Raw genomic sequence first — 12,060 nt, 5'->3', positions numbered from 1 at the left:
ATCATGTCAGCTCTATTCATGCCATTTCTATCTGCAATGTTTGGCAGCTGAACGTGGCCCAGGTAACCAGATCGATTGGTGGTTTAGATCCTCCCTTGTTAAAATATTCCAGATATTAGTAAGGAAGTTTGCCTTGCCCGAGCCAGAACTGCTAAATGTAAATATAATGTATTCCAGATATTTGTTTTGCTGATTTGAATTGTTTTTCTTCACTTTACATGTTACACCCCTCACCATGGCCATAGCTTGCACCCATTGCCCTGCCTTTGAATTTTATAAGGATTCTCATTAGCTGACAACTGTGTGTGTTCCCCTCTAGGCAAACCTGGCATCGCCCACCGTGATCTGAAGTCTAAGAACATTCTGGTGAAGAAGAATGGCATGTGTGCCATCGCTGACCTGGGGCTGGCAGTACGCCATGAGTCAATCTCTGATACTATAGACATCGCCCCTAACCAGCGCGTTGGCACCAAGAGGTACTGAGACCACTGGTTGCCCCATCTCTCTCACACACACACACACACACACACACACACACACACACACACACACACACACACACACACACACCTTTTCAATCTTTGAAATGGTTTTAAAAGTAACTTTAATTCAATGGTCTGTTCCAGGTATATGGCTCCAGAGGTGCTGGAAGAGACCATCAACATGAAACACTTTGACTCATTTAAGTGTGCTGATATCTACGCCCTGGGGCTGGTTTACTGGGAGATCGCACGTCGCTGCAACACTGGAGGTAAGACACTGACTGGGTTTCAAGTCTTTCTTGGAGTCGTGTTGCGCAGATGATCAAATCTCACAACGCCTGGAGAAGGTTTGTACGCGCTTGAGATTGATTAAATAACAAACTGCATAGAATCACTGATCTACAAATCACCTTGTGCCCCAAATAACAAGTCACTATGAGTTCAACATTAGGGATTCTATGCCACACCCTGTAACTTCTCAGGAACCACATTAATATGAACAAATGTTCTGATATGTGTTCATGAGTGTCCTGGCTGCTCCTCTGCCCCCCTATAGGTATCCATGAAGAGTACCAGCTCCCCTACTTTGACCTGGTGCCCTCTGACCCTTCCATAGATGAGATGAGGAAAGTGGTGTGTGACCAGAGGCTGAGGCCTAACGTACCCAACTGGTGGCAAAGCTACGAGGTAATGAGCGAGCACAAATACAAACACCTCTGGACAGAAACATTGTGTTTGTTGACTTGCTGGACAGAAACATTGTGTTTGACTGAGTGTTTAAATGTAGACATGGTGGAAACATAACAAATCTTATTTGTATTGTACTTTATTCATACAGGGCAAATCGTTTGACATTTCCTTTGTGTATGTAGTTGGTTGATCGAACCCTCTCACTTTTCTCCAGTCTCTGCGTGTGATGGGTAAGATCATGAGGGAGTGCTGGTACTCTAATGGCGCAGCCCGCCTCACAGCTCTACGCATCAAGAAGACTCTGGCTCAGCTCAGTGTCGAAGAGGACATCAAGATGTAAGCTCAGTGTGGGACGGACGGCAGAGCCATGTAGCTCGCTGGAGACTCGCAACTACAGAAGACATGAAATGTGTCCCAAAGGGCACCCCATTCCCAGTGTAGTGCACTACTTTTGACCAGGGCCTATAGAGCTCTCGTCAAAAGTAGTGCACTATATATGCACTAGAGTGCCATTTGGGACCAGACTACAGAGAGAGGACTGACACTACACAGGGAAAGAAAGGACAGACCAAATCCTGCCAGTTTAAAAGCCACTCTCCAAGTTGTGACAAGGCCTACCTCAACTTTTTATCCAAAACTACTGAGAAATTCCCTTCCGCCCCTCTTCCTCCCTTTGTTCTCCTTCACCATGTTATCCCACCCTCCTCTCCTTCCCATTTCACCTCACTACCACTGTTAATACTACCATTATTATTAGTACAAACTGCCCTGTTCAGTTTGTTTTGTGTTCTGAGGCAGGAATTATTACTATTGTACAGTGACAGGGGGGGGGGAATGTATCTTAAGAAAAACAAGAGTTCCCTTCAACGGACTAGCTACATCCTGAAAACTCATTGTGACTTCATGCCCACATTTTAAAGTTAGAATATTGTGTTTATAACTTGTTTGTTTTCATGGCAATGTATTGCTTTTGCATGTGGGAGAGTAGCACAAGCACTGTTTTTGTCCCTCAGCCCTACCGTCTGTACAGGATGAAACCAACCTACCATATAAGGCAGGAAAGTCACTTCTCTAGGCATGTCCCAATATACATCAGAGTAGACTGCAGCTATTCTAATACTGTTTTCAGAAGCCTGGAAAAAACTACAGCCTATTGGACAACATTTCACATTTGTCATTTAACATTGTTTTTATTTAAACCGATGTAGCGTGCATTCTGCTACTTGAATAATCCACAAACATATTGCACTCAAAGTCTGTGACTCACTCCTATATGTATCTAATTTTACATTTGGTCCAGTTTTTTTTATTTAAATGTTTTAAATCTGGCAGGGATGTTTAAGGGTTTTATTTATTTGTTAATAGTTGTATTATTTCATATTTTGATGAATACACTGTGATTTTTGATGTGATGAGGAAGCCAGTGTCTCAGCCAGTCAGATGATTTATTACATATTTTTAATTCTGCATTTGTGATAAGTTAGAGGTTGGAGCTACCCCAGCTAACTACTGGCTTTCACATGTTCATTCTAACAAAATGGACTCATTTCACCTGGGGGTAGTGCTAGTGGCCAATACACTGAGCAATGAAAATCCTGTTTTATTATAGACACTACTGATGGATCTGTGTTGATTTGTATATAAACATCTTTTGTCTCATTGGGGGTGTAGTCATTTTTTCAGCGGCACATCTTCAGTGGTTTTGAGATGCAGAACGCAAAGGAAAGATTGTCGCAGAGCAAAACACTCTGTCCTTTCTTGGGTTGTAGCCATCTATTTTCCTTTTGACACTGGAATAGTTAGTCATCTCCCTATAATTGGGGCGGCAGGGTAGCCTAGTGGTTAGAGCTGTCGTTCTGCCCCTGAACAGGCAGTTAACCCACTGTTCCCTGAGTGCCGACGACGTCGATGTCAATTATGGCAGACACCAGCACCTCTGACTCAGTGGGGTTAAATGTGGTAGACACATTTCAGTTGAACTGACTCGGTACCCCTCTTTCCCTTGTTCTGCATGTCGTCTCAACACTGGGACCTCTTTTTTCTGGAGGTAAAGATGCATGCTACTTTTTCATTTTGATATAGGGCGTGTATACCAATAATTTTATGTTGCTGATACTATATTGGAAAGGATTATACCACTGATTTAAGTACTTTGGGGTCAATCCTGGTATTTCATGAGCTTTGAGGAACAAATGGTTGTCAATAGAACCTAATGTCATATTCCAGTCTAATGGGATTTAGTTTTATCAAACATACTGTATACACCTTCAATATTTCAAACCATGTTAAACCAATCTCTTCCAGAATAGTTTGTAGGTGATAGTTTTAATTTGAGTCAATGTCACTTAGATTTAGCCTACATTAACTTATTTCAAGTCTCGTTTATATTTTTTATAAAACAAATGCAAGATCCAAGATTATATTTAAAATGCATTTTATTTTCCTTTACAAGAGAAAGAAATGGGAAAAGCTGTAACCTCTGCCGTCGTCCAAAAAAATGTACAATTCAAAATTATATTCATACAAAACATGCCACAACCTTTTATATTCCCTAAAAGCGCTGCTGTAACAAACATTTTTAAAAAGTTGGTTAGGTAAAAAAAAATTTTTTTTAGCAACCTTTAAATCATAAGATATTCAAGAAATGATTTAGGCTGAAATTCAGTGAGCTGCAAAATGTCTCATGGTCTTTCCTTGAAATATAAATATACCAAGAAAGAAATGGCAATCACTGCCTCATAACTTTCAGAGAATTGTGCAATTCATTCTCAGGTACGGGGTTCACGTTGAATATTTAGTTATGACATACAGGCCGAGTAGCAGCTTTTACAAGATAAACCAACACGTTCGCTTCTATAGGGAAGATAAAACACCATATTTAACTAATATCTCAGTCAAGGAAGAGTTGAACATGTTCCATTTACTTATAATCCAATGATAACCAAGGTATAGATAGGTTTTGGTAACGACAAGCAGTAGCATAAATAACTAAATGAACTAAATGTTATGCACCGTTGTACTCCTTTTACACAGTAAGTGATTTGTCATGTAATAATCATGACAACTTTCCATAATGGATCAACTTTCTCAACATTTATTCCACCCGTGGCTTCTCGTCCAAGTCATTGGAGAAGCCCAGTCGTGTCCACATACCTATTTTAACAAACTGTCTTTGAAATCTTATAGCAAAAAACGCTAATAGAAAAACAGGTCAATGCAAAAACACTGGTTCATTTACATAGTTCCTTATATATATATATACACACACAGCTTAATCTCTCATAAAATGATATCCAGTGGTAGATTTTTTAAATCAACTTTATTTCTCTACGATTTTTATTGATTAAAAAGGGGTTGATAGTTTTTTGCCCCCTATAGTATATAATATACAGTTTGTACACTTTTGCATTTTTCTTACGTGAGGTCAAGGTAGGAGTACAAGTAGAAGGGAGACGTCGTCATGGAGACCTCAGAACCCCCACATACTTTCTTTAAAGATTTACTTTGTTATTAATTTACTTTCATAGAAAAATGCCCTTTTTTTAAACAAGTCTTCCCCTGCCATTTCTTCAAGCCTCCAGTATAGAAGACCGTACTACCACTAGAAAACCACAACACAGGGACCTTTAGAAATACACCTAGCTGTGGTGTGGTGAGACAGGCAGGGAAAGACTCACTACAGTAAAGTTTACAACAGTCCACTACATGATAAAGAGAGGAAGAGGCTAGATTCATGGTTGATGGTCATTCAAGAACAGAAAAGATCAAAATGCAGATGGGATTTGAAGGACTAAAAGGTGAAAAACAAAATGGGATAGTAGTCTAGTCTTGCATCATTAAGCTTTTTGCTTAATGTGTGACTTAAAGGCATTAAGCAGCAAGCGTACATTACATTTCCTTCACTCATTAGTTGGACTTGATCGTCTTGCCAAAGACGTGTTCAATTAGCGGTGTGATCCTGCTTCACTTTACATACTGAAGCTGTGTAAGCAACAATCATTCACACCAATCTCTCCCTCTCAGTCCTCAGCAACAAGGGTGACTGTTATTGTGTCAATTCCCACACAAAGGAAAAACAAAAGATACATAGAATCCAGGATGATCAGGAGTCATTTAAAGACACCTATTAGGCTTGTGATTGATCTTAATGCGATGGCTTAACCAATAAACGGTCATATAATTCCTTTTGTCTGTATACATCATTAATTAATAATAGGATTGTTGGCTAATTATTATAAAATGATCATCAGCATAGAACAGAGAACAAACCTGCTGTTAGTTTCCCTGCTTGTCCGAGAAGGCTATATACTATTAGCCTAATGAAAACATTCTCTCCCCCCCTCCACAGTAGCAGTTAACAGTATTTATACAAAGTAAGCAGTCACTTCCCACTAGATTAATGAGGTAGACTGAGGGTCCAACTAACCCACCTTTAAACTCCTTTAGTCAGGACAAGAATAAAACACCTGTCTGTCTGGTGCCTCTGGAGCCACAGGTCAACTTTTATAGTATTTGACATCTTTCTCTTCTGCCTCTCAACGATACATAGTTCTTCTCTACACACTCAGAGCCACTGTCTTCAGGATTGTCTAGCTAGCCAATAATATCCACGTTGGGAAGTCAATCTTCACCAATGACGATGGGAACGTGTATTTTCCTTGGGGGTAGGAAGGGGGGAGTGCAGGAGGAGGAGGATAGGTCTGCCTTTTTAAAAAATGCATTAGTTATTTATTAGTACTTAAAATGGCTTCTTTCATCAAAGCTCAAGGTAAGGTCTGCCCTAAGAGAGTATTGATATCACATAGAATCTGAACATTTGGTAGATGTGGAGAGGATTGTAATTCCATCCATAGTTACTGAAGGGGTAGCAGTAGGTAGAGGAAAGAGTTGCTTTTGGCAGAGAGGACACAGTTCATCCACAAAAAGACTGTCCCATCATTCGACTGGATGTCAATACAGGTGGTTTGTTTGCTTGTATATCCATAATGCTCTTCAAACCTTTGGCTACAGGTGTGAATGCAAACGTCTTAGTCTTGTTGTTTTGGAGGTCAGTTTCCCTCCTTTTTCGTCAGCTTATGAACAGCTTACGAACAGCTTATGTACTGGGTAGTAGTAGCAATATTCTAAAGGCTTTGGCGCAGTAGTGTTCTGGCACCGGGGAGAAAGATACATATTTTTTTCCCTCTCCATTTCTCACAGTTAGTTTAGTTCATCCACTTTCGGCAATTCCAGGCTCCGCAGTGGCAAGGGATCTTGTGCTGATCGTCCTCAAAGTCAAACTGATAGTCGTACGTCAGCTAAGAGAAGAAACAGAGGTCAGTAACAACACTCTGCTGTAACATGTATTCATAAAACCTGGTTCAGTTGTCCAAACATGCTTTAAAGTAACACAACCAAGACCCTCTAAAAAGCCAGTTAAGATTTAAACAACTAAATCAGTGAAGGAAACTGTATATTATGTACACAGTGGTACAAAAACAGTATACTGCGCATGTCCAAAACTATAAATGGACATGCAGATGGTGACCAGGGCTCTGTGTCTCACCTCTTCTCCCTTGGGGATCCTGCGACTGGAGATGATGATGATCTTGTCCTCTTTGTCAAACGTAACCACCTCGGCAACACAGTTGGGCGCACAGGAGTGGTTGACATAGCTGAAGAGGAAAACAGGGTGAGACAGGGACAAACAAGCATAATATGAAAGAAAAAAAAAATAGACCCAACACTTACCGAGCAGGACCGCCGGTCAGAGTGGCATCGATCACATGCTCGTTATTGGTGCGGAACATGTAGATCCCACGGTTCTAGAAGAAAAGAAGCAGGAAGAGAGGTCATGTAAATATTTCCGATCCACTGATACCTTATGGACAAAGATATTACAACCTTAGTCTTTTAACCTTCTTATTAAGTTTGTGTGTAAAATCAATAAACAATTGATCACAGTTAATGGGGATCCAAATAAACAAAGAAAACAAAGACTATTGTCTGCTACTACTAGTCAACTACCTAGACTACTACTCAAGAGCCACCCACCTGTTCCTCATAGATCTTCTCGCGGCGGTTGGCCACCTCGTTGCGGATGATGGTTCCTATATACTCGATGACCATGGTGTGTTTGTCCAGGTCCTTGGCAGCGTATAGCCCCAGGCCCTGGATCTGGGACCGGGCCAGGTAGACGTTGTTCTTCCACTCAGTCTTCAGGCGCCGGTACTGGGAGGACTTGGAGTGGACAAACTGCTTGCTGTAGGGGGTGTTGATCTCGCCGGTGAAGGTGCTCTGGTAGGCCTTGGACATGGACGTACTGTTCAGGGTGTGAGGCCTAAGAGAGAGAGACACAGAACTAGATCAGAGTCAGTCTGCACAGTCATCATGTCAATCATTCAGTTTAGACTTGTTAGTTTACTACTAAGAAACTACTAGTTTAACTGCTCAGTATGACAACATTTGATAAAACACATTATGAGGGGGTGTGGTATATGGCCAACATACCACGGCTAAGGGCTGTTCTTAGGCACACCACAACGCGGAGTATATACCACAAAACCCCAAGGTGCCTTATTGTTATTATAAACTGGTTACCAATGTACGGTGCATTCGGAAAGTATTCAGACCCTATAACTTTTTCCACATTTTGTTAAGTTACAGCCTCATTCTAAAATGGATTAACATTGTTATCTCCTCTCGTCAAGCTAAAACACACCACAAAATGACAAAGCAAAAACAGGTTTAGACATTTTTCCAAATGTATTACTGAAATATTACATTTACATAAATATTCAGACCCTTTACTCAGTACAATGTTGAAGCACCTTTGGCAGCGATTACAGCCAGGAGTCTTTTTGGATATGACACTAAAAGCTTGGCAAATCTGTATTTGGGGAGTTTCTCTCATACTTCTCTGCAGATCTGTCAGGTTGGATGGGGAGCGTCGCTGCACAGCTATTTTCAGGTCTCTCCAGAGATGTTCGATTGGGTTCATGTCCAGGCTCTGGCTGGGCCACTCAAGGACATTCAGAGACTTGTCCCGGAGCCACTCCTGCGTTGTCTTGGCTGTGTGCTTAGGGTCATTGTCCTGTTGGAAGGTGAACCTTTTCCCCAGTCTGAGGTCCTGAACGCTCTGGAGCAGGTTTTCATCAAGGATCTCTCTGTACTTGGCTCCGTTCAGCGTTCCCTTGATCCTGACTAGTCTCCCAGTCCCTGCCGCTGAAAAACATCCCCACAGCATGATGCTGCCACCACCATGCTTCACCGTAGGGATGGTACCAGGTTTCCTCCAGACGTGACACTTGGCATTCAAGCCAAGAGTTCAATCTTGGTTTCATCAGAGCAAAGGATCTTGTTACACATAGTCAGAGTCCTTTAGGTGCCTTTTGGCAAACTCCAAGCGGGCTGTCATGTGTCTTTTACTGAGGAGTGGCTTCCGTCTGGCCACTCTACCATAAAGGCCTGATTGAGTGCTCCACAGAGGAGCTCTGGAGCTCTGTCAGAGTGACCATTGCGTTTTTGGTCACCTACCTGATCTAGGAAGGGTCTATGTGGTTCCAAACTTCTGTATTCTGTATATCCCACTTTGTTCTTGGGGACCTTCAATACTGCAGAAATGTTTTGGTACACTTCCCCAGATCTTTTCCTCGACACAAACCTGTCAGAGCGCTACAGACAATTCCTTCAACGTCATGGCTTGGTTTTGCTCCGACATGCACTGTCAACTGTGGGACCTTATATAGACAGGTGTGTGCCTTTCCAAATCATGTCCAATCAATTTAATTTACCACAGGTGGACTCCAATCAAGCAGTAGAAACATCAAGGATGATCAATGGAAACAGGATGTCCCTGAGCTCAATTTCAAATCTCATAGCAAAGGGTCTGAATACTTATGTAAATAAGGTATTTTTTTATACATTTGCAAAAAAAAAAACATTTTGCTTTGTCATTATGGGGTATTGTGTGTGTGAACTGATGATACTTTTTGTAAATGTTGATCCATTTTAGAATAAGGCTGTAACGTAACAAAATTAATGAAAGGGGAAGAGGTATAAATACTTTGAATGCACTGTACATTTTTACAGTTAAAATACATGTTTTGTCCTACCCAGTATACGGTCTGATATACCACCGCTTTCGGCCAATCAGCATTCAGGTCTCGAACCACCCAGTTTATAATAAAACTATTACTATAGATCTATTTGGAATAGTATATTGCAGTCTTACATCTCGCAGTGCAAGAGGATCTTGATCCTACCTGCAGTTTCTCTCTACAGTACAATAACAATCTGTGGAGGACTATACTGCATTCTTACCTCTTGCAGTGTGTGAGGATCTTGGGTTCGGAACGGGCGCAGCCAGTGGGGTTGATCATGAGGGGCAGCTCCATCAGAGGGTGGCGACCATAACGGAACACATAGTTCTGGCAGTTCTCCACTCCAGGCAACTGATAATGTAACACAAAGGATGTTAGTGAAGTTAACAATGAAATAACATTGTCTATCTCTCAGATGAAGCCTTATTTCCTCTACAGTGCACTACTGTTAACCAAAGTCCTGGTGCCTCTGGTCGAAAGGACTCAAAGTAGGGCACTGTATGTCTTAATAGGGTGACATTGGAGACACAGACATTGATATTATGGAAACAAATGAGAGCAGAGGGGAAAAACAAAATGGCGATGCTGCTTTCCCTTAGGACTTCTTACCGACTCAGTGATGCGCAGCACAGCGTGGACCGTGAGGCCGTACATCTCCTCTGCCTTCACGTGATCAGTGAACAGTTTCAGCATGGCAGACTCTTCTCTCAGCTTAGCTACAGACTGAACCACTCTGTCCCAGATACCTAGAGGAAACACAGGACATGGTTACAGACCAGATTAGTAAATAGCAGAGGTGGAGTCAATTTCATTTAAATTACAGATATGGCTGGGATTGTAATGAAATTCTGAATTAAAGGCAATTTAGACATTAACCTGAACTGTGGTCAGTTCTGTGACTACACATTTTAACACAGAGCGGCAGCCAGAGCAGGGTGTGGTGACAGACTTTAAGAATGTACCTTCTGGGCTGGTGTCGCGGTAGTGCAGGTCCTCCTGTCCATGCTCCAGCACCCGTACCTCGAACATCGGCCTTCCCTCCGTCTCGCTGATACGGCAACGATACCGACACCGGCGGTTAGGCACCCGCGTGCTCCAGTAGATCCTGGTAGCCTCGAAGCCCACGGGGAAGATGGCGGTCGGGGAGTGGAAGGCTTGCATCTGAGATGGCAGCAGCTGACCTACGGCGTGGAAGATGAGGCCACCTACGCGGAACAGGTGGATGCGGTCGCCGCGTTGTAAGATACTGGCGATCTGCTTGACCTCGTCTCTCTCGATGTAAACGCGCCGGAACACGGCGAAGCCCGTCAGCTCCTCCTCGCTGGGTCCTTTCAGTTTGTGTTGGGTGCACAGCATGGTCTTGTCCCGGAAGAACATACAGCGGGCCCGGATGCCGCAGGTGAAGTGGTAGACGTTGGGGCAGCGCAGGCGGTTGCAGCTGTTGGTAGCACCAGTCTTTTGGCAGCAGGCACAGCGGGTGCGGAGACCGCGCCTCAACGCCATTTCTACGTTCATCAGCGCGCCTCCCTGCGTCTCGTACACCTCCGTGCTCCACAGGGCGCAGTTGAGATGAACCCACAGGTCCACATCGATGTTGAGGAGCCTGGCGGGGCCGTCTGTGGCGCCATCGCCCTCCTCGTGGCAGAAGCAGCACTTGCGTTTGTCCCGGGGCAGCTTGTCAGGCCTCAGGGTGATGCGGAGACGCTCCATGAGCTCTGAGACCCCACGACTGCTCTCCTTCTTGGAACCTCCTTTACGGATGGTGATGACGATCTGGAGACGCTTCCAGCGGAGGCCCTTCCACTTTTTCACCTTGGGCCGGACCACCATTTCCTCAGGGTCGGGGGAGAGGGGCCTGCTGCGGTGCTTGACCTTGGGGGAGGTCACCTCCAGGCTGGGGGTTGGGGAGGTGGGGATGTCCTGGGGGGCTGGCTGGTCAGCAGGCTTGGCATCATAGTCTGCCTCAGCACTAGCATCAGGAGGAGGAAGGATGGCTTCAGCGTCAGGCTCCATTTTGATCTGAACAGTGGTGGTGGCAGGCTCTGTTTTGACCTGAATGGTGGTCTGAGCAGGGCTGGAGGGAGCTTGAGAGGGAGATGCTGGCTGGGTGGTGGAGGGGGAGGCTGGCTGGGTTGGAGGCTCAGTCTCAGGCTCACTAGTAAGAGCAGGGGCAGGAGGTGGAGGAGAAGGAGAGGAGGGCGGGGAGTCTTCAACAGGGATGACAGGAAGGTGGCGTACATCCAGGTCAGACACGTTAGTTGTATAACAGTGCTGAACCGGTTTGTCCTCCTGCTCCGGCAACTCCTGGGAGAGAAATGAAAGTGTTTTTAGGGATCATCTCCCGGTCACTGACAAAAAGAAAGCCATGTGCAAAAGGTCTCCAGCTAACCAGACTAATAGTAATTGATTGGATTTACAGTGGCTTTTTTCCTATGTTGTTGCCTTGCAACCTGGATTTGGGGGAATTTTGTATCATTTGATTTACACAACATGCCTACCACTTTGAAGATGCAAAATATTTTTTGTATTGTGAAAACAAAAAAGACAAAAACCAGAAAACTTGAGCGTACATAGCTATTCACCCCCCCAAAGTCAATACTTTGTAGTCACCTTTTGCAGCAATTACAGCTGCAAGTCTCTTGGGCTGTGTCTCTAAGCTTGGCACATCTTTCCACTGCAATTTTTGCCCATTCTTCAAGGCAAAACTTCTCCAGTTGGATGGGTTCCGCTGGTGTACAGCAATATTTAAGTCATAACACAGATTCTCAATTGGATTGAGGTCTGCGCTTTGACTAGGCCATTCCAAG

At 43.7% G+C, this 12,060-nt stretch overlaps 2 protein-coding genes across 2 annotated transcripts in view; one reads left to right on the top strand and one right to left on the bottom strand.

Annotated features, from left to right (window-relative positions):
* The window catches only part of LOC112249358 (activin receptor type-1B), a 54,089-nt gene extending 51,258 nt beyond the window's left edge, over nucleotides 1-2,831 (top strand). Inside the window, exons 7-10 of the mRNA XM_042299636.1 lie at nucleotides 320-476; nucleotides 627-751; nucleotides 1,039-1,169; nucleotides 1,387-2,831. Coding sequence (XP_042155570.1) covers nucleotides 320-476; nucleotides 627-751; nucleotides 1,039-1,169; nucleotides 1,387-1,512 — 539 coding nt within the window. The 3' untranslated portion in view covers nucleotides 1,513-2,831. The remainder of the gene's footprint in view (nucleotides 1-319; nucleotides 477-626; nucleotides 752-1,038; nucleotides 1,170-1,386) is intronic.
* Nucleotides 2,832-3,589: 758 nt separating this feature from the next.
* LOC112247360 (histone-lysine N-methyltransferase 2D-like) overlaps nucleotides 3,590-12,060 on the bottom strand; it is a 48,055-nt gene continuing 39,584 nt past the window's right edge. Inside the window, 7 exon segments of the mRNA XM_042299635.1 lie at nucleotides 3,590-6,469; nucleotides 6,718-6,826; nucleotides 6,903-6,976; nucleotides 7,206-7,491; nucleotides 9,474-9,604; nucleotides 9,863-9,999; nucleotides 10,216-11,557. Coding sequence (XP_042155569.1) covers nucleotides 6,377-6,469; nucleotides 6,718-6,826; nucleotides 6,903-6,976; nucleotides 7,206-7,491; nucleotides 9,474-9,604; nucleotides 9,863-9,999; nucleotides 10,216-11,557 — 2,172 coding nt within the window. The 3' untranslated portion in view covers nucleotides 3,590-6,376.

Source organism: Oncorhynchus tshawytscha, linkage group LG16 (genome assembly GCF_018296145.1).
Source record: "Oncorhynchus tshawytscha isolate Ot180627B linkage group LG16, Otsh_v2.0, whole genome shotgun sequence".
NCBI lineage: Eukaryota > Metazoa > Chordata > Actinopteri > Salmoniformes > Salmonidae > Oncorhynchus > Oncorhynchus tshawytscha.
Note: the sequence above shows the minus strand (reverse complement) of the source record. Positions and strands in the feature narration are given on the sequence as shown.